This window comes from Peromyscus eremicus, chromosome 19 (genome assembly GCF_949786415.1).
Source record: "Peromyscus eremicus chromosome 19, PerEre_H2_v1, whole genome shotgun sequence".
NCBI classification, from domain to species: domain Eukaryota; kingdom Metazoa; phylum Chordata; class Mammalia; order Rodentia; family Cricetidae; genus Peromyscus; species Peromyscus eremicus.
In genome coordinates, this window is record NC_081435.1 from 52,168,755 (window position 1) to 52,191,368 (window position 22,614).

Below are 22,614 nucleotides of genomic sequence, written 5' to 3' on the forward strand. Positions count from 1 at the left end.
GCGCGATGCTACGAGGCTCCTTGGCCCCGTTGAGACCAAATCCATCAGCCGCATTTCCTGGTGGCACGGTCCTGGGAGACAGGAAGCAGACGAAGACCCACCTTCCCTGAGGCACCATGAACTCAAACTAAGGCACGTACAGCAAAGACTGAATTTCCACACGTTTATTAGGCTTCGTGCCTGGGGAATCTCAGAGCACTTTGAAATGCACACTTGTTTTAGTTCCAGGGGAGGAGAGCGAGACTCTCCCACAGACACCACAGTGGCCAAGGAGTGGCAGTTGCTCTGGCAATAGAGGCCATGTTAGTGACCGCACCAACTCACCAGCATGCTGTACTCGCGGACTTGGGGAAAGAGTAGGGAACGTCGTATCTACATGCAGTGCAGGGGATCAAACTGGGAGTCCCATGCATGCTAGGCAGGCACACAGTCACTAAGCTTTGCGCCCTCAGCCCAATTCTTCAACAAATTCTATTTCACACGTTAACTATCTTCACTTCAGCTACATCCAGGAGGCTGTAGACATCTCAGTCACCATGGGTAGCACATAGAGGGGGCTCGCCATACTATTTTAAGAGGCTGTTTGGGGCAGTCAGTGCAGAATCTGTGTGAGTCTCATAAGATAAAAACTTACAGCTCGTTCCTGGAATGTCACAGTGACCCCAGAAAGGGTTGTGAGTGTTCACGGTAAGTGTGTGTGAAAACAGAAACCTCAGTAAGAACTTCAGAGTCTGTTCCCCAAGAAACACAATTTTGCCTGTCTGTGATACTAGCTAGCGTTCAGGAAATGAGAGCGGGAGGCCAGCGTGGACTACAAGGGGAAGCAAAAACTAAAGTAAACTAAACTAAAACAAGGCAAGAAAGAAATCATGGTCTGTGCCCAAAGGCTGTGCACAGGCTGACGTGGCTTCCATCCCCACTGGAGGTTGTGCATCTGCAAATCCCACGGGTCCTCAGGCAGGGTCACAGCTGCTGGCTGCTGAAGAAGGATTTAGTCTCCCTGCAGACAGGATTTACACAGAGCGGACAGCTCAGAGTCAACTGCGTGGAGCACAGCTTGTTTGACTGGATGTGTGAGTGTACCAGATCAGCCAAGGCCTGCAAGACACAGAGTAGAGCCATCTGAGGGGAGAAGTCTGCTGGCCCTGTGGGCAAGTCCTACGCGCATCCCGGGAAAACTGCTCTGGTTGCGGTTTCTTTTCAATGGAGTGGACCAGAACTGGAAAACACAGTCCGTCCTGGAGCAACGTCAGCTCAGGCAGAGTCAAAATGGAGACTTTAGGAAATGGATCTTCCTACCCCACCCATGGCACCTCCTCACTGTAAAGCAGATTTAAAACTAGGCAGCTGTAGGTGGGCAAAATAAGGAGAGTTGGGGCTACCTAAAGGACAAAGGAGGAGAAGGAATTCGCTCTTAGTTTTGTAATTAATTGGAACTCCAAATGTACTAATATGTGAGAAAACCAATATTGCGCAGGAGTTTCTCAGAGGACTACTCTGCGCTGTGTTCTACTAAAACGGTTGTAACACTGCGTACCTTAGAGAACAATGGATTTCCATTAAGAGACTCCGCTCTTCTGATGTTTTCCGCTCCACACTGAATCAAAGGAGAAGGGGAAGAAAACACAGACTCGTTTTAGTCTCCTTTCCTCTCCCTCTTTTTCTTCTTCTTCTTTTTTTAAGACACCGAGTGTTACAAAAGAATCAACACGCAGAAACTACTCACACACTGCTCATGTCTGACCTCGAGTGGTCGCAGACGGCTCGTGAAGGTCGGTCATGGGGTGGATGGGCAGGCTGACCAGGTTACCGGAAACCACGCCTCTGTTCCTGTGCTACCCCCACCCCAGCACCCTCCCACAAGTGCCATGCTTCCACACCATGCTTGCAGCCGTACTGGATGGAATTCTCACCGCTGATTCAAGTCCACTTACCACTCTTGCTCTTATTCTGCCTCTCTAAGGCAAGCCTTACAGACTCCATCTAGTCAATGTGGCTGTAATTAAGTAAATTTCCTACTTGCTTTGATCCCAAGTAAGTGCCAAAGTGAAGGAAATTCATTTATGGACTCTAAGTCATATTGACTCTAAACTGAATCCAGTGCAGAACTGGGTTTTAAAATAAACTCTTACAGAGAAAAATCTAAGAAAAAAATCTGGGTATTGTTCAGTACCATTCTTTTCCCATCTTAAATAACAAAACAAACAACAAGAGGTACAGCTACTTCTTCTCAGATAATGGAGAACTATGTATGATTTACTCCATAGCCAGGATCTTCTCTTTCCCATCCATGCTGAGACACGGTCAGTCGCTACCTTTCACATTGGCATTTAAAGGAGGCGCCCACACAGGAAGCACATTGGTGTTCAGCAAACACCTAGACCTCAACATGGAGGAGGTTCTACTTAAAAAAAAATCACAAACCATCCATGGCAGCAGAATAAGCAGCATTAGTAATCAGCAGGGGGTGGGCTAGGAAGACGCAGCAACAATGAATCGTCCACAGAACATTATTGGAAAAGTGAAAGCATTTATAGTCACTTAGCATATGATAGTAAAAATTAAAAAAAAAAAGACAACTCAAATGACTATTAATCAAGGATTTGCTAAAAATGGCTATAGGCATTTAATTATATTTACTCACTTATATCCAAAATACATACTTAAGAAAAGAAAATGGGGATTTAAAAAATATGGATAGAATATCATTTCGCTAAATGCGGAAAAGCCTATTTTAGGGTCAGAGTATGAGCAAGCCCCACCCCTGACCCAGCACCTTCTTAGCACCATCTGAGAACTTTATTATTTTTATCAGCAAAAGGCAAAAAAGCCGTTTCTATTGTGGAAAACATTTTTAACCTTTAAAGTTAGTTGTTTTAAGCATGTTATATTTTCATATCAAAATAATGATAACTACATGGTTTCTTTTATTTCCTACAGGGATTATCGATCACTAATAATCATCTTGGTTACTAGCTATTAACAGCCTCTGCTTGTAATACGAATGAATAGAAACTATCACTCAACACAGATAAAAATTTATGTTCAAATACCCTGTCCTAGGTAAGGCTTATTTTGACCGAAGTCTTTCTAGAATGTATAGAGGTAGGCAAAGTCATGGTAGGGATACAGAGGCATCAATAAATGAAACCCACAGGCAACAATGAAGCCTCATCTTTGCCAATTACAACTTGCTCATAAATTACTAGTGATAAAAACACCGGCTTTCCTTAATTCATCCACGTTTGACTGATGGCCGGCATAGACACACAAATAACAGGAGTTGACAGTGGTCTCCAGTTCTGCCCCTACTCACCCTCTACTCTGCCCCTCACCACCACCCAGTCCCAGAAGGTGTGCAGTGTTCTGTGGAGTCAGATTTCCATCAGTCACACATGGGGAGGCCATGAGTTCTCATCCAAGATTGGAGGGAGAAAAGGGCTTCCTGAGTCCCCACATTTCCAACTTCCCACAGAAACAAAGCAGTAAGCCACTGAAGGGTTCAGGCTAGCCCTCAGAAGCTACAAGATAGGTAAGCAACAGTTTTTCTCCACCCTGCGGGACACACCACATCCATCTTATGCCAACAGTGGTATTTGTTATTTCAATAGTCAGATTGATCGCAACTTGTTAGCAAACAGCTAATTAAGTGAGTGCATAGACGAGGTCAGTGACATCATAACACACCCCGCTGCTGTTTGCTCTGTGCTTCTCTCTGAAATGTCAGACGCGTATGCCCCAAACCCAACCAGAAACAGTATAACCACCCAAGAACCACGGCTGTGGTAAGTGCAGGGAATGAATTATAGAGTAATAAACATTTCCCCTCAGAATTGGTGAGATACTCAATTCCTTTTCTTCTAAGAGTTCACCTTCACACAGTACAGTAACTCACACTGAACCAAGTATTAGTTTCAGAGATACTGGGCAACATGACTTGATAAAGGTATAAATGTCCTCTTCTACTGCTGATGTGGAATTAATTTATAAAGTATTATTCAAAATGATGAGGACTGAGTACACACAAACACACCAAAAGTATTCTTCCTTTCTTTCTCTATGTAGCCCTGGTTGGCTGGAACTCACTAAATACAAGACTGGCCTTGAACTCACAGAAACTGAGATCTGTTTGCCTCTGTCTTCCAGAGCTGGGATTAAAGGAGTGTTCCAACATACCTACTTCCATAAACAGTGATTTTTTTTCAATAGTATAGTTTGATAATTGCAGAAAAAATTTCCTGTTAAAACAAGTCATGATGGGACTAAAAGCCATATGGTACACTTACCTTCTCTGCTAATACTTGGGAGTATTCAATATCCAGTTCATAAAGTGTCTCAATGTGATCACTGGTAAACGCTATTGGAACCAAAAGGATATTCTTCCTCCCCCTCTCACAAAGCCCTTTGATAGCCTCATCTGTTTGAGGACCCAACCAGGATACTGGGCCAACCTAGGAGAAAGGAAGACCAGTGCAGAGATGGAACATTTCTCCTGACAGGTCACTAACATGCTATCGCCATGCCCCCCGCCCCGCCCCCAACACACACGGAGCACACACATCTGTCCATCCTGGTGAGAGCCCCTCTTACACCTCCTTGAATGGGTTTGAGGATTTTCACACGGAAGCTTGAGTCCTTCCGGAGGCTGGCCCAATAATACAAATAATAGTTTCTTCCATTAAAGCTAAAAGTCAGATAGTAACTGATGGAACTCCACCAGTCGCTCAATTTCCTCTTCTATCTACTGTTTTTGCAGAGTTCTTTCGGCGCACAGCAAGCAGCTGACTTACAGAATAGCTTGCTGGCATGGAAGCATCCAAATTCCCATTCACAAAAAAGTGATAAAGCAGATTTTCATGAGACGATGGCCTGAAAATGTATGAAAGATACCTACCTTGGACTGCCAAACCAGTCGGTAGGGGTTGGGGTAACCTAGCTCTTCCATGACTTTGTGGACAGTGGCACCTACTTCTTGGGGATAGGGGTCCCCTCTGTTGACAACCTGCAGTAGTGACAAAGTGATACACAGTCACCAACACTGTGAAGGATACCAAGAGCCATTGGCTATGCAGCGACAGGATGAACATGAGCCACACCCCTCCCTGGCTGTCCCCTGAACTAATGACATTCGGATCGGAGCACTGTTAGGAAAGTCCCTTGGTTCCAGTCATTCACTGGCCAGGGACCACTGTATCCGTCAGCTACAAGATCCCAAGGAAGATGCTGTTTGTGGAAGATGGGCAAGGTCTACCCACGGAGATGGTTCTCTTTCCCTCCAGGATGGACAGAGTGCAGAATAGCTGAGCTGATGGTAAACACAGGGAAAAGGCAGAAGGATGCAGTTCCTGATTCAGAGCACTAGCTCCTCCCACCCGAGGTGATCGATGTCTCCTCCTCCTTCTCTCTCCACCCTTCCCCAACAAGTGACAGCAGACAATTTGTGAACAGTGAGGCGCGTGCTCCCAACAGGAAAGCTGAATACGAACCTTTGAAGATATTCAGCCGACATTTTTATTTTAATTGTTTTCATCTTTTGTGGTGTATTGACTCCCTAACTCCATCACCCTGCATTATGGTGTTTATTACCTCCTGACCCACCATGCTATTTTCCTTCATATTATATTAACTGTCTCTTCCTGGTATTGTACAAGGACAAAGGTTTTTGTCTATTTACTTCATCCCCACATCTGATGTGTATAACAGGTGCCCAATAAATACTGTATTGATGAAATGAAATACTAAGAAAATATATTATAACATGACTGGTGATGAAATAATCATTAGAAACACAAATGTAGAAGGGATAAAAGAGATACAAAGTTGCCTTTGGCACTGTATAACAATAATTGCTACAGGCAGGACATCCACTGTAAGGCAGCTCCTTCGATGTTCCAGCATAAACATTCATCTGCCCTCTCTGGAGATTCACTCTGGCACCTCGGGTCTCATCATCACACCTAGAATGGATCCTCGGGTCTCATCATCACACCTAGAATGGATCCTCGGGTCTCATCATCACACCTAGAATGGATCCTCGGGTCTCATCACACCTAGAATGGATCCTCGGGTCTCATCATCACACCTAGAATGGATCCTCGGGTCTCATCACACCTAGAATGGATCCTCGGGTCTCATCACACCTAGAATGGATCCTCAGGTCTCATCACACCTAGAATGGATCCTCGGGTATCATCACACCTAGAATGGATCCTCGGGTCTCATCATCACACCTAGAATGGATCCTCGGGTCTCATCACACCTAGAATGGATCCTCGGGTCTCATCACACCTAGAATGGATCCTCGGGTCTCATCACACCTAGAATGGATCCTTGGAAGGATTTGCACGACACTAGAAAGGAGATGTGATCTCACTGAAATGAAACAGACAGGCTTCCAGTGGGAGAAATTCATCTCCAAAGCCATCTACTGCTAATGTAGTGGCTGCATCTTCCAGGTGAGCGGCACCTTGACTCTGGTGACCATCAAGGAGCAACATGGTACCCTCCACCTGAGGCTGGTTTGCTCCATTAATCATGTGGTTCAGACTGATCACACGTAAGAAAATGTAATCTCCCACCTCTATGTCTTGGAAAACAGTGTTCATAGGACAGGATTCTAGTTCCGAGCAGATAAAACTGGTACTGAGTCCAAGATCTTTCAAATACCATATGGCACACTAGCATGGTATCGCCATGTTTCCCAAAGGGCAACAGCCATCGTATAGGAGATGGCATTTCAGTGACAAACCCAATATAATATGATGAACCAAGGGTCATAAGCTGTATATTCTCTGGTCACACTGTGGTCCCTAGTTTTAGCAAATTTGAGTCCCGGAATGCACAGGTTCCCGCTAAGTCTTGAAGACAGAATTCGGCTTAGTGTGAACGGAGCTGGCTGCACAGCTCAGTATATGGGAACTGCACACTGCCCTCCTTCCATAGAGCAGGCAAAAGCACACTTCTTTTAGCTGATACACTTGTTGGAAATTCTTTTTTTTTTCCCCCCGGAGCTGAGGACCGAACCCAGGACCTTGCACTTGCTAGGCAAGCACTCTACCACTGAGCTAAATCTCCAACCCCACAACCCCATTGTTAGAAATTCTTATATCTGAATGAACCTTCCAGTTATCATTTTAAAGAAGGTCATTGATAAGATCTATTTGTAATATTGGGCATTGAATTAACTGCTGGGAGGTTTCAGAAAGTGAGTCTTTGAGCAAGCTAAGGCTGGGATTTTAGAATTCATTCTTGCACTATGCTGGGGAAAGAATGGAGCCAGGTACATATTACATATTTAGAAAGTGAAACAACCCAATACTTTACCACTAGGTCACCGAACGAAATGTTCTTACTTACAGACATTGGCAGGGAGTGGGCAGAAAACAGAATGACCACCTCGCTTCTCTTCTCCCGTGGAAAATGATCCAGTTCTTTCAGAATGTGGTCTGCAAAGCACTGTGGGAACCCCAAGAATGGGGGAGAAGGTAGTGAGAAGAGAGCAAGAAGGGAAGGAAGGGTCTCAGAAATGAGAGCTATACCAAAAATTTCAGAGCAATCTTCCAAATCGGGAACTCTATCTCTTTTTTAAAAAAATGCAAACAGTACAGTCTCTTTGATTTGGTACAGCTTCAGAATGGATGGCAATGGTTTCAGGGGCCTAGGGAATTTGATGGGAAACTTCTAAAGCTCACTAATGGCTCTCTGCAAATGAACGCTGAGGATCTGCTTCCCCTCGGGAAGAGCAGGGCACACTTCCAGATGGAAAGGAAACACAGATGGGAAGGAGAAGTTGTTTTAAGACTCACATTTGCGCCGTTAGCAGGAAAACAGCTTACGGGGTCTTTCTAAATCTCCCTTACTTTGGCTCTCAGGCACATCACATTAAAATACATTAGCCAGAAATAGGAGAGAAATAAGAAAATACTCGTCTATTTTTATGACATCTTTCTTAGGAGTCCAGGATCTGTAGCAAAGCAATCCTCCTCACAAGCTTCATGATGACAGATGACAGGCTGAACAACCCCCATTAAACACGCAGAGGGGGAAAAGATGTGGGGATGGGAGGACTGGCGAGCCATATGTGTGAGTGTGGACTAGAATTCAGGTCCTGCTGCCTTCAAACCTCTGTCCACCAGACCAGCTCCTTCTCGGTTCTCGTTGGCACTTGCCGATTCTCGTGGGTAGGTGCTGAAACACCAGATCTAAAGAGACTTTCTTTCATCTTACACTTGAATCATTCCTGGCCATTTGGTTTATAGGGAAAATGTAGCAAAAGACAGAAGTCGGTCAGTTGGTAAAGCTGGAATGTGACCGGAAATTAGACAGGACTGGAACATCGGGGTCAAAATAAACTGCTGTGGAATTTTTGCACTGTAGTTATCTTAAGAGAACAGCCCTGATCTTAAGGTGTGTGTGTGTGTGTGTGTGTGTGTGTGTGTGTGTGTGTGTGTGCATGTGTACATGTTTATCTGCTCTCAGGTAGTTCAGAAAAAAATATATGCAGACATATACATACATACACATAGAGAGAACATGTAAACGATAGATCAAGTAAAACATGTTAACATGTGAATACAGGTAAAGCATAGACGGCAGTTCATTATGCCATTTCCTAAGATATTCATTTTTTGTGTATGGGTGTTTCATCTGCATGTATGTCTATGCACCATGTGCACACTTGGTGCACACAGAAGCCAGAGGAGGCCGTCAGATCCCCTGGGACTGGAGTTACTAATGGTTGTGAGCTGCCACGTGGGTATTGAACTCAAACTGTGGGTCCTCTGTAAGAGCAGGCAGCGCTCTAAACCACTGAGCCATCTCTCCAGCCCTTATTTCTCTTTTAATTACATATATTTGTGTAAGGGGGGGGGCAATAATGTGCAAGTGGGTGAAGGTGCCCACAGAATCCAGAAGAGAGAGTCAGGTCCCCTGGAGGTGGAGCTGCAGCGGTTGTGAGCCTGAAGTGGTTGCTGGGAACTGAACTGGGGTAGCGGTATATGCTCTTAGCCAATGAGCCTTCTCTCCAATCACATCATCCTTGTAACTATTTTTGCATGTCCAAATAAAAAATTTAAAGGACAACTTAACAGAAATCATACCAACTTGGAGTTGATGTCTTTGGATATACATCAGTGTTCAGTCACTACTGTAAGTTCCACACTAGTCCCTAAGAACACTAAGATATTTATCATTCCAGAACTCACAAATTTTGGTAAGTAAATACCTTATTGAATCAGAAAAGATACCTAGAATTCTGTTCGCCTCTCCTCCTTCGCCCTCTCATCTCCATGTTGTAAGTGTGACAATATGTGATAAAAACAAAAGCTCTATTCTTATCGTGCTCATGATGTTTAGACAGCAAGACTTCTCAGAAAGGATTATTTGTAGAGAGCAGCCATTGCACATAAAGAAGCCAGTGTAAAGTTTACGTAGGAGCCCGGAACATACATTTACTGCAACGACTCCAGCGGCTGGATAAATAGCAGTACTAGAGAAACGGTAACAAAAGGACTATTTTGAGTAACTAGTACTGATAACATGCAGAAATGTGGATTTAAGGCTATATTTTTGTTGAGTTTAGACTAGATTTTTAGGGGTTTGCCCCCCTTCCTTTCATTTCCTCAGCTTGTAAAATTGCAAGGAAGAACACAATTCCTTGGGGCTTGCAAGAGTCACTAAGCCATCTTCAAAACTCAAGCGGCCTGGGCAAATAAGAAGTGCTACTTAACTCACCTAAGCCCATCTGCAGGATTTTCTGTGCACAGACAGCCCCTGTGCAAAATGAAAGCAGCAAGGCCTCTCAGAGCCTTCAATCACACCATCCAGGAGGGCAGATAAATGCCTCTAAAATTCCCTTTCATTTTATGAACAGAGACTTCCTCGGCTAAGAGACCTTGCCATCTTTCTGCTTCCTCCTTTTCAAAGGGCTGAATTTTAATGCAAATCTAATTACTCCCTCGATCAGGGCAGGCAGATGCTGTGCAGACCCCTCTTCCTGTGCCACATGTCAGCGCAGACCTGCAACACCCCTCCTTCCCAGGCACAGCAGCCGCCGCGGCCTTAGGCACTCCAGCTACCCCGGGCTGGACCCGGGAGAACGGTGACCGCTGGACACACACAGCCCACAGACACCCATCCCTAGGGGACCTCTTTCCAGTTTTCACTCCAGCACAAGTGTTAACCCTTTCCCTGCCCACCCACAGGACAGGGCTCTGGGGAAAGCCAGCCTGATTTTAATGCCGTCTAGCACCATCTAGTGGTCACAGGTTTTAAGTGCTGCCAATCTTTCCAGGTACTTTTGCCAGCGATCACAGAATGATCAAAGAATATAAAATAAATCGAACGACAGTCCGAATCACTTCATATTTCCCTACTTAAATAACCCAAAAGCAGAAACTTCTACAGACTCAAAAACATATCTTAATGACTCAAGACTTTTTTTTTTAAACAACTCCACTCTCATGGTTTTTTAAAAAAAGAATAAAATAATACCAACTCAAAGCTTTTGGCTTTAGAGTTGTAATTTTAACTGATTCTTCTAAATTAAAGTGTTTACTGACAGAATATTACAAAGATAAATGTACAGGAGAAAAGAGAATTTTCTTTTGATCTATGAGACTTCCCCCATTGAAATGTTTACTTTCATGTGTCTGACTATGTATCTATACAATCTTTACTGTTTAATCCTTTGATATTTTAAAGGATTTAGAAAATGGAGGATGTAAGTTATTTGTTGGTCATCCAATCTAGGTCTATAAGTTAAAAGAAATACTATGTATCCATATAATCTTTAATAGTCTTTTGGTCACTGAAAAATACAAATACCAATGTAAATCTGCAGAAAGAAGAGCCTCACCATCCTACCCTGACGTTTACTGTCACTTTTCACGGTAAGTCAGACATCCAATGGCGTGGCTTTCATTCCCAGCATGTAACGTGAGCAAGGACCAGCAAGCTCGGAAAGCGTCTCAGACAGAGCAGGCTGACTCGCACCAGACCTGCGGGGACCGAGGCTGCTGGCCGGCAGGCGGGCGGGCGGGCATACACACCTGGATGAGGAGGGGATGCGTGGGCCACCTGTCAATTGTGCTCCACTTCATGGTGGGCTTCCGTCCCACCTCGTTATAGTATCTGTAAATGGCATTTAAGCTGCTGCCTAAAATACAAGGGAGCCATTTAGCAGACACACTCGATTGTGGAGAAAATACAGCACAGACTGGTAAAGGACAATAATTGTTAAGTTCAGAGTAGGCAGCTGTGTCTATACAGAGACCGGGTCTAATTACGATCTTTTCAATACTCTAAAATGCATATAGATTTAACTACCCTGCAAACGAAGATCACTAAAGAGCAATCAATTTCAACAGACCTTCAAAGATTATTGAGGCCATTTCTCCTGAGAGACGCGAGGGCTGCGAGTTTATGAAATATAGGCCATTGTGAATTTGCAGGGACCAAGTCTTAAAATTGAGAGCATGTGAAGAAAAGCTCTCCCATTATGGCCGGAATCAGCCCTATTACAGACAGTGTAGGGGGTGAGAGAGAAAGACAGAAGTGGGCTGTTATCCCAGCATGCTGACGCTGCTTTGTGTCCGTCCTTCTAACACCGCCGTTTTCTGGTATTTTCCTTTAGAGCGGCTTCATTTCCCAAGGTTTTCATGGTAGAATATGCATTATTCTATATCTAGAGCATTTTTGGACATTTTCAGTCAATATTACAAGTTAAATATTTCTCACATTCAAATGAAAGCTGTAGGGCCATCCTTTCCAAAGGTGCAATCAGAGGGTAAGCAGCCTGTTGAGACGTCTAAAAGCCCTGCATTTAATCAATTCTTACAAAATGTGTCATTCCCCGGAATAAAGTAAACAAACGCTGCCCTCTGGCAGGTAACCTAACAAACGTTGTGTTTCCAAGTGAAAGGGGATTTGATGACAACCTGAAGTCCAGGAGAGGAGCAGCAGGAGGAAGCCAGGAAGCTGACACTGGGGTCGAATCCTGAAGCCCATAAAACCACCCCTAACGGGGCCTCTTACTCCGTCTCACACACAGCAAGTTCCACCATGTCTGTGTGCTGCCTGTCACCAGTTTTCTGGGTTCCTTACCATAGGGATCATAGTTAAGTCGCCAGTTTAAAAAGCTTACTCAGGACAGAGCCACAGTTTAACTCGTACTGTTTGCTCAGGCTAAGATTCATCTTACATTAAAAAGAAAAATCAATGGACTCAATTTCAATGAGTAGAAACAGTGATGTAAGAGAATCTAAATTTGAGGGACAAAATAATCTCCATAGAAATCACGGTATCCCATCATATTCACACTGCAGGTCTCACTGGGCACTCATTTGGGCATCATTTTCTGATGTACAAAAGGGCTTCTGGGAGCCACATTAGCTCCCTCGTGTCACTGGACAACAGTCAATATACTACCGGAAGAAGTAATTAGGAAGGGGGAATTATAAGTGAGAAAGATGCCATGAGAAATACACAGACCACACGGTGCATGTTCAAAAGACACAGTAGCAAAAGGAGAGCATTGGCCTCAAAGAATAACCGTGTTTCCTAAAACATTCATAGCTTAGAAGTACAGATGCTTGGTCCTTACACATGCGGTGCACTGGAGAAAAGCCGCGTGTGCCCTGAGCCCTGCCCACACAGCTAGACCCATCTGGGAGGGAAAGAGTGCATCTGTTGTGTGCCACACCAATAACAACTGTAACTTACAGACTTTGGAGAGCAGACATCTGTAAGTCGAGGGACATTTTGCAAAGCAAGATAAAAATACGCCTTGACAATTCTAAGATCTGACTCATTCTCCAATAATATATTAGCAGATATTTTAAAACTGTAGATTATTCCAAAGCAAATCACAATTCAAACTTCTGGGTGTATGTGAAAGATTGAGCATTTTAACAGGTGCTCTCTCTCTCTCTCTCTCTCTCTCTCTCTCTCTCTCTCTCTCTCACACACACACACACACACACACACTTGTGTGTGCCTCAGTATTTAAGGCACACAACACTTGGAATGTTTCTTCCATAGCCTTTGGTTCCTCCCTATAGGTATAATAACATTAATATTCAAAGGCAAACTGGGAATACAAATGCACTGGCCCAAATCCTTGAGAGAATGCAAATATATTTGTGGGTAATAATAAAGCTTTACCTATAATTGAGAATAGCAGGGCATGGCAGTACATGCCTTTGATCTCAGCACTCAGAAGGCAGAGGCAGGTGGATCTCTGTGAGTTCAGGCCATCCTGGTCTACAGAGTGGGACCTGGCTCAAAAAAAAAAAAAAAAAAGCAAAAAGCAAACAAACAAAAAAGAATATACAGTTTCCCAAGCTTACATTTCATCTTCAGTCAAATGTCCAGAGATCAGCAAGGAGTAACGCATTCCAAAATCCAAGAACACAGCAGTTTATTAAATGTTCATTTGAGTCCCCACGTTGGGTTTTTCTTGGTTTATTTTGGTTTGGTTTTTTGTTTTGTTTTTTGAGATAGGCTCTTACCATATAACCTTGGCTGGCCTGGAACTCACTCTATGGATCAGGCTGGTCTCAAATACATAGAGATCAGGCCTGCCTCTGCCTGGGATGAGAGGTGTGAGCCACCACACCTGGACAGGATAGATTTTAAATTAACCAGTAACTAACCCATAACTGAAGACAGACACAAAAATGAAATAGCAGTATTTTCCGTATTTCCATATGAATACTTCTGCTTTCAGAATGGAAACAGTCATCCACTTACTTCTTTAATAAGAATTTCAGGGTAGACATAAAAATAAGGTTATGAAACAAACCTAGAAAATGATTAAGGTTCATCGCTGGCCTTTTAACCAACTGTATTAGAGTAGCAACCAAGCGCAGCCACCACCTTCCACCCACCATTTGTAATACTCAGCTGGCAGACCAATAATTCCAGAAGCACACGAAGCATGCGAGTTCAAAGCGACTGACCTGAGCTCTGAAGTGTCAAGAAGACACTTGACCAGATCTGCCATTCAAATTGCAAATTTCTTCAACGGTCAGATTCCTGGGCTAATTCTGCCAGGGCTCTAGCCACCTCAGAGATGTCCTTACCCGTGGTGGAGCAGCTATACTGTGGATACTGTGTGAAAGCAATGGCCCTTTCTAGGCCATCTCTCTCCATCTCTTCAATTGCTTCTTCTGTCAGAGGATGGACGTACCGAAATCCAATATAGTATTTGTGAGGTGCTATTAGGAAACACAAGTGGGAAGGAGAAGGTATTAATCTTTATATGGATTCCTCAGGGTCACCAGACGTAATGTAATGGCCAGAACAATGAACGACTAACCTAATTTTCTACAATGCTGATACGGTGAGCAAGTGAGGATATTCCTGGCATCTTGTCCATCTTTTGGCAGGCACAGGGGCACTTGGTTATTCTCAGAGATCAACAATCCTACCCGCCTACCTTTTATTAATATGATCATCTTTAAAATGCAAGCTTTTATTCTTAATTATCTGCTCTCATCAGACATAAGGAGACTGCAGAAAAGGGAGGGAAAAAAAAAAACTAGTATCTAGTTGGATGAGGTGGCACAGCCTTTAACCCCAGCCCTCAGGAGGCAGATCTCTGTGAGTCTGAGGCCAGCCTGGTCTATATAGCAAGTTCTAGGACAGCCAGGGCTACATAGTGAGACCCTGTCTCAAACTTCTTAGGAAAATTTAGTACTCATTCTTGACATGTACTGTCTTAATTGAGCAAAGTGGCATATGCATGTTATCCCCAACACTTGGGAAGCAAGAGCAGGAGGCCAAGTTAAGGACTGCTGGGGCTACACAGCAAGTTCAAGGCCAGCCTGAGTTACATAGCTAGACCGTGTCTCAAAACAAACAAACAACAAACAAGGGCTGGAGGGGCATTGTAGAACATGATCGTGATCACAGTACACAGGAGCCTTAGGCAGGAAAATTGAGTCAGCCTGATCAACAGCACATTCAAGGCCAGTACAGAATATAAAGTGAGACCCTGACTCAGAAAAAAGAAAGAGAAACAGCCAAGACTTCTGAGAATCACCCTCAGTTAGCCCCGTAGCCCGGAGGAAGCAGGGAACCGCAGAAATGCCTAGAAGGAACAGACAGAGACCAGCTGAGCTGCCTGGAAGAGGCTCAGGCCAGCTGGTGAAGACGTTCTCCAGCCATTGAGATGTCTGCTACCTGTGCACTGAGCTCCCCAACTTTTGTGAGCTGTCACTCATGATACGGTGGGCTTTAGTGATGTAGCTGTCTTTGGGACATTTCTGTTCCTGTAAGTAACTCTTACCCATTCCTGTAAATAACCTGACTGAAATTCACTGGGTCACCAACTTGGACTTTGGTGATAGCCCTACTTTGGTCTGCCATCAGTTCCCTATCTGGGGTAAGGAGATGCTTGTTCATGTCTCCCAAAGAATCGTGTCACACAAGTGGATAGTGATTTGTCAAAGGATCATGAGTATCAAGGCCCACTAAGGGCTAGGAACTCAAGTAGAGCTTCTGAGATGCAGAGAAACAAAAGGTAGCTCCCAAGAGAAGTGAATGATGCCTGAGTGACAGCGGTCACACACGTTGGCTCCAATGGGGGGGTAAGTGCAGCTAGCCCATAGTCTTCTTGTATGTATGTCACGTGCTCAGTGCACACACAGACCTGGAGGTTGGATGGATGAATGAAGGACACACAGGTATAGGAATCGATGGGTAAAAGTGTAGGTGAATATGCAGGCAAATGAACAGAACAAACAGAGGAGAAAAGACAATTTTATGCCACATTGAGTGAATTAATGACTTGTTAGCAAGCCACTGAGCTTAGACCCAAAGTTGTGATGAAAGAGTACTGGATATTTTAAAAATAAATCTCCCAAGGACAGAATGCTTAATGCTTAACTAATTAAAAAATCACCTTCCCAACAACTTCAAGTATGAAGTCAGTGTATGATTCTTTGACGGCTTATAAAAGCAGAGAATTAATATCAGAACCTGCCACGTGTAAATTCCCATCTTTGCATTATATGGCCATACAATAAAATGAAAAGACATTTGACAGTAGGTGGGAAAATGCTCTGGGACACTGTCCAACCAATCTCAGAGACTGAAGCCATAGAAAGTCTGGGCATTCAACAGCCTTTCCATAGTGACCAGAGAAGGAGAAAGTGGAAAGATGGGAAGAATGCATTCCTATCTGTTTTTGTTGTTGTTTGTTTGTTTGAGACAGGGTCTCTCTCTATAGTCCTGGAACTCACTATGTAGGCCAGGCTGGCCTCAAACTCAGAGATCTGCTTGCCCCTGCTCCCAAGTGCTGGGATTAAAGGTGTGCACTGCCTCGAACTCACAAAGATCCGCCTGTCTCTGCCTCCCGAGTGCTGGGATTAAAGGCGTGCGCCACCACAGAGGCCAGCCTGGTCTCCAAAGAGAGATCCATGAAAAGTGCAAAGCTACACAGAGAAACCCTGTCTCGATAAACCAAAAAAAAAAAAAAAAAAAGGTGTGCACCACTACTCCAGGCTTTCCTGTCTGTTTTCTTTCTCCAGTCTGACATCTGATCGGGCTCTTCATGGGGATGGATGCTATACTAACATAAAAACCCAAAAGACTGGCGCCCTTCTAATTCTTCTTTCCATTAAATAATTTGCACATTGGATTTATTACCATGACAAACTGGCAACAATCAGAGTGTTTATTCTCTACCAAGGAGGAGTGGGTAGAGACAGCTAAGTTGTTCTGCCATGTTTAAAGAGATGCATTGTGGCCTATGTGGATGAACTGTACATGAAAAGCCCTGGAGCCACAGCCATGCACACCTGATGGTCAGAAGTACAGCTGAACGATTTTCTAAGTGAGATGGTCTTCTGAGGGAGTAGGCTCCTTTGTGCAGTGGGACTGGGAGATTCTGAGAACATTTCAAGCCGATGCTCAGTGATGTTTTCTCAGAGAGAACTCTTATGGTCCTGCCTAATAGGCTGTTCTCTTTGAGGGCCCCAGGATCACACTCTTGTCCTGAGTCTGAAGCCATAGAAAGCATTTACAATGAACATATTTTCATACATCCTAACTTGAACTTTTTCTAATTTTAACACTTCTCATTATGCTGGTTGATGTTGTCTCATTGACACGAACTAGAGTCACCTGGGAAGAGGGACCCTCATTTGAGGAACTGCTTGCATTAGACTGGTTTGTGGGAATGTCTGTGGGGCCTTTTCTTGACTGATGATTGATATGGGAGGGCCAAGCTGACTATTGGCGAGCCACCCCTGGGCAGGAGGTCCTGGATGGCATCCCAAAGCAGGTTGAGCAAGCCATGGAAATGAACAGGGCAGCAGCACTCCTCCATGGTCTCTGCTTCCGTGCCTGCCTGCAGGTTCCTGCCTGAGTTCTTGCCTTGGCTTCCCTCAGGGACGGACTGTTACAGGGAAATATAAAATGAAATAAACCCTTCCCTCCCCAAGCTGCTTCTGGTCAGTACGGTGTCACAGGGATAGAAGGCAAACTAGGACTCTCATACTGGCCCATGCTTTCGTATTACATGAAACTATGTGTCCTACAATCACGTGCACCTTGGATGGGAATAAATGCAGCACCTGTAGCTCATTCCTGCATTTAGTGTCTCAGTCTATGCAGAGGTTCTCACAAGTTACCAGATGTGTGCTGTTAAGAGTCAGGCCAACGTGGCAACTCTCTGCCTCACAGTGGTGGTGCTGTTGAGCTGAAAGCATGGCTGAAGATTGCTCAAGTGACTTACACTTTGAGTTACAGCTAGCTACTCCTCTAAATGCTCAGCTAATAGCTGCCCAGCTAGAAGAAACAGCCACGGCAACTGCCTAACCCATCTTCTGTGTACGGCGTATTGCTTCCTCTTTACAACCTAGCTCAACGTAACTTTAAACTTCCTTTTGAAACACTGCCCAACTTTTCAGCGTATTTGTGACATTGGAAGTAATTTTAAAAGGGTCTACTACAGTCAGAGGAGAATGTCTGGAGAACTCAGTCAAGTGACCAGGTATTATATATTATAGATATTCACAAATCAATAGTTGCTGGTACCTGGACCAGGGAAACAGATCAGTAGCAAAAGTGCTGGCAGCACACACATGAAGACTAGCTCAGAGCCCTGGTGTCCACATCAAAAGCTGGGCAGGCCGGGCGGCGGTGGCGCACGCCTTTAATCCCAGCACTCGGGAGGCAGAGCCAGGCGGATCTCTGTGAGTTCGAGGCCAGCCTGGGCTACCAAGTGAGTTCCAGGAAAAAGGCGCAAAGCTACACAGAGAAACCCTGTCTTGAAAAACCAAAAAAAAAAAAAAAAAAAAAAAAAAAGCTGGGCAAGTCAGGTGGCCAGTTGTAATCCCAGCACATAGGAGGCAGAGGTAAGAGATCCCAGGGCAAGCTGGCTAGCTTAGACTAACTGGATTGGTGAGCTCCGGGTTAAACTGAAAGACCTGCCTCAGTATATAAAGTGGAGAAAAATTGAGGAAGACACAAAACACGTTAACTTTGGGCCTCCACATGCACATGAGCGCGCACACACACATTATTCATGCAGAGAACTGTCCTGCCTCTGCCTCCTGCATGCTGGGATTATAGGACTGCACCACCATGCCTGACTCTATCTACTTTAGCAACCCTAGCACTGCAGTAAGGAGAATACACACCTGTGTCAGGCGACAGCTCATCCAGCAGCTTCACCATGCCTTCTCCCTGCTTGGAAGTCCACATCTTGATGGGGGATCCACCTCCGATCCTGCGATACTGCTCTTGAATTTTGGGGGTTCGGCGTTTGGCGATGAATGGCGCCAGCTTACTAAATCATTAAACGTATAAGAAGGATTTTATTCCACTTTTGTAATCTGAGATACACTTTCTACTAATAAAGAAGACACGAGTAAAAGTTAAGAGCCTAACATGATCAGCCGTTAGGAATACTGCCATGACGTCCCTAACAAGTCAGCATGGACTTGAGAGTTCACCATTGCACTCCACAAGTGCTTGAGGAACACATCCTGCACACTCTGGATACCCGCCCCCTGACCTGGATGCTGCTAGATACCAACCTACATGCTGCTTCTGCACCGAACAAGGACTAGAGGGGAAAGCACAGGGAGCATATATTGGTTTCCTGATGCTGGGGACTGAATCTGGGTCCTCATCCACGCAAGGCAAGGACTCTACCATTGAGCTGAAGCTCCAGGACCATCCTGATTCATTTTTAATTTTGAGACAGACTCTCACCAAGCTACGTCGACTGCCCTTGAACTCGCAATGTTGCGGAGCCTGGCCCGGGTACCTACTTCTGCTTCAAGCATCACCAAGCCCCACACAGGGCCCTTTTAAAAGCATTTTTTGTTATGTTTACGATCTGGGGTGTGTGTGTGTGTGTGTGTGTGTGTGTGTGTGTGTGTGTGTGTGTGTATGTGTATGTATGTGTATGTATGTGTATGTGTGTGTATGTGTGTGTGTGTGTGTGTGTGCGCGCACAAATGCACATGTGTGTATGCACTCTGGCACAAATGTGATGGTCGGAGGACAACTGGCAGGAGTTGAGTTGGTTCTCTCCTTCTATCACGTGGGTCCCTCCATGGCATGTACACACCCACACATACGCTAAAAAAACAAAATGTAAAAAGAAAAGTATTGTTTCGTGTTATGAAAGGGGTTTCAGTGGAGAAACGTAAAGCTTAAGTCTCAAACAGCAGTTTCTGACACATCTATCAAATATTGGGTACAATCTTAAGTCCGTTCTTCAGGAAATAATACGTGGCTCTTGCCATGTTTTCTTTTCTAAAACAACTTCAAATGCTATCATTTATTACAGAAACCATCTCTCAACAGTGACAGAACTGAAGAGATTAGAAAGCAGGGAATCAAACAGGCCTCAGGGATTAAACTCCAAAACTCTTGGGCATCAAAACCTCACTATTGGATGGGAAAGATGGCTTAGCAGTTATGACCATGTACTGTTCTAGCAGAGTTCTGTTCCCAACACCCATGTTGGGCAGCTCACAACCCCCTGTAACTTCCATTCCAAGGGATCTGACACCCTCTTCTGGATTCCTCAGGACTTGTTTCCACACATGCACAAACACACACTTACACACATAACTTAAAATCTTTTTTTTTCTTTCTTTCTTTCTTTTTTTTTTCTGAGACAGGGTTTCTTCTGTGTGGCCCTGGCTGTCCTGGAACTCATTCTGTAGAGCAGGCTGGACCCAAACTCACAAAGATCTGCCTGACTTTGGTTCCTGAGTGCTGGGATTAAAGGTGTACACCACCACTATCCAGTTTAAAATAAAATCTTAGGAAAAAAAAAAAGCCTCTCACTATTGCACAGAAAAATGTAGTTACATGAGTATCCGGTAGATTCTATGCTAAGGCTAAGATAAGTTTATCTATAACTGGACCAAAGACAGTGCCTTCCTACTCTCAAAGTGCCCTCAGAACACTTTGTAACCTGCCATTTGCTCTATTTAACCAAGCTGAGGTGACTGTGACGCTGTGGTTGGGATGGTTTGGAAGGACTCTGAAAAGGCACTCACTCCACACAGTCACCTTCCTAAGACACAAAATAGCTCACCAGCGTCAGCGGCCTTCTGGCACATCACCAAACAGTAAGAAAAAATGGACAATATAGATTATTTGAAAATAAACGTTTCAATCGTTTCTCAGCTGGCAAGTGAGTTAATAATATTCTAAGACAACAGAGTTTGGGACAAAGGGAGGGAATTCCTGTGACCTGACTTAGCAAGCCAACAAACAAAATGAGTCCATGAATCGGAAGCTGAAATCACTCTTAGCATAATTTATTCTTTACCATAGCTACAATTTCAGTGTCAAACATTGTTCTTAATACATTTGTATGTATGTATGTATGCCCTTATGTGTGTGTGCTTGTGTTTGGGAGGCACATGTGCATTTAGGTGCAGATGTGTATGTGTGTGTGCGTGCATGCGCACACATGTGCTTGATTGTGTGTGTATGTAGACCACAGAATGACCTTGAGCATCGTTCCTCCGCCAACCACCTTTTTAAGTCAGGGACTCTCCCTGGTCTGGGACTCACTGAGCAAGCTAGACTGGCTGGTCAGTTTGCCCCAGGGATCTGTGTGTTTCTACTCCCTCAGTGCTGGGGTTACAGCTGCCTTTTAAAACAAACAAACAAACAAACAGGCAAAGACAGGGGTTCTAGGGCTTGAACTCTGAGGCGTCTCCACAGTCCAGCTTGCTCTTAATGTAACAAAATGAAGGTTGATCCTATACGGCTGCATATGTGGGCAGTGAGATACACAAAACAGAGTTTACTGCCGCACTGTAAACAGTGTCTACCAATGAAGTACAAATTAATATAATCATACAATGCAATTCTAAATGGTCACGAAGAAAATGAGATAGATCTATATATGTTATGAGACAAAATACTTGAACAAAAATCACTAAGTGCCAAATAAGGTGCATTAGTCCATTCACATCTGTATACTGAAGTGGGGAAGAACATGTACAGATGTATACACACTCACATGCATGCATTGTTTCCAGCACTTACATCTGGCTAACTGATGCTGGAATTCAAGGTGGTGGGGACGTTTGCTTTTTGGTGTAAATACGTTATTTTCATTTTAGTCATATACATGTATTAATTTTTAATTGCAAAACGTCTTTTGAAAGAAGACTAGAGCAAAGGGGTAGGGAAATAAGAATGAAAGGAAGAGGCGAGAAGCCATAACCCACCCTTAAGGGCAAGGTAGTGACAAGCATTGCTTCCTGAACGTTAATCAGCAGGTAAGCGCCGAGCACCAACACATCTTTAAAAATCTTGAAAACCTTAAAGTTACCTCAGCTGTGCTTAGACAACTGTAATTGCCGGGGTTCTGGGAAGGAGAGGGCTCGAGGAGAGAGCTCACTGACTGACAAGTCTCCCCATACCCCTTCCTTCTCCTTTCCAACAGAAGACAGAAGTGTTGTCGTGACCGACCAGAGCCACACAGAGGACAAATGCACCATGCGTTCGTTCTATTTACACAGTATATCTTACTTTTGAATGGGAAGTGTCATGAGGTCTCGGTCCAAGAAGAGTCTTTGAAGGAAGTCTTGAACTTCTCCGAGGGTTTCGGGGCCCCCCATGTTTAACATTAATATGCCGGTTTTGGGCTTCCTACATAAGGAAAAACAGTTCGTTGGCCACACTTTCATTTGCTCCAGGGCAGATATTTCTTCAGCTGATAAGAACCCACAGGCCCTTTGGTGACATCACAGGGCTGGCTGGCTGCTTGGAGACACAGAGGGCCTCCACTTCTTCACTGACCCGTCTCAGACTCTGACCCTTGCCTTGAGGCTCCAGCCCTGATGTTGGCATTAACTGAACTCAAAACTTCCCTATTATCCTGTCACTCTTGAACAAAGAGCCAATTCTTCAGGGATAGAGTTCTAGAAACCAAAAATGATTCAGAGGGCAAAGGATCTGCAAGTGCCGGGGCTTTGAGTACACAAGGTCAAGCTTTCCACAGATTAAGGTTTCTTTGTATGCTAAAATTAAAGTCCAGTGTTCTACCTTAAAACATTGTTTGGGGCACCCAGTGCATAAAGCATAGACTCAACATAACCCACCACCAAGTAAATTCCGTCACCC

General features: G+C 44.4%; 1 protein-coding gene across 1 annotated transcript in view; it reads right to left on the reverse strand.

Annotated features, from left to right (window-relative positions):
- Positions 1 to 925: 925 nt before the first annotated feature.
- Positions 926 to 22,614, reverse strand: part of Fech (ferrochelatase) — a 34,477-nt gene continuing 12,788 nt past the window's right edge. Inside the window, exons 3-11 of the mRNA XM_059246267.1 lie at positions 22,021 to 22,140; positions 18,648 to 18,796; positions 14,082 to 14,216; positions 11,049 to 11,155; positions 7,357 to 7,455; positions 4,895 to 5,002; positions 4,287 to 4,451; positions 1,538 to 1,597; positions 926 to 1,098 (exon numbers count right to left, since the gene is read on the reverse strand). Of these exons, the coding sequence (XP_059102250.1) occupies positions 964 to 1,098; positions 1,538 to 1,597; positions 4,287 to 4,451; positions 4,895 to 5,002; positions 7,357 to 7,455; positions 11,049 to 11,155; positions 14,082 to 14,216; positions 18,648 to 18,796; positions 22,021 to 22,140 (1,078 nt within the window). The 3' untranslated portion in view covers positions 926 to 963. The remainder of the gene's footprint in view (positions 1,099 to 1,537; positions 1,598 to 4,286; positions 4,452 to 4,894; positions 5,003 to 7,356; positions 7,456 to 11,048; positions 11,156 to 14,081; positions 14,217 to 18,647; positions 18,797 to 22,020; positions 22,141 to 22,614) is intronic.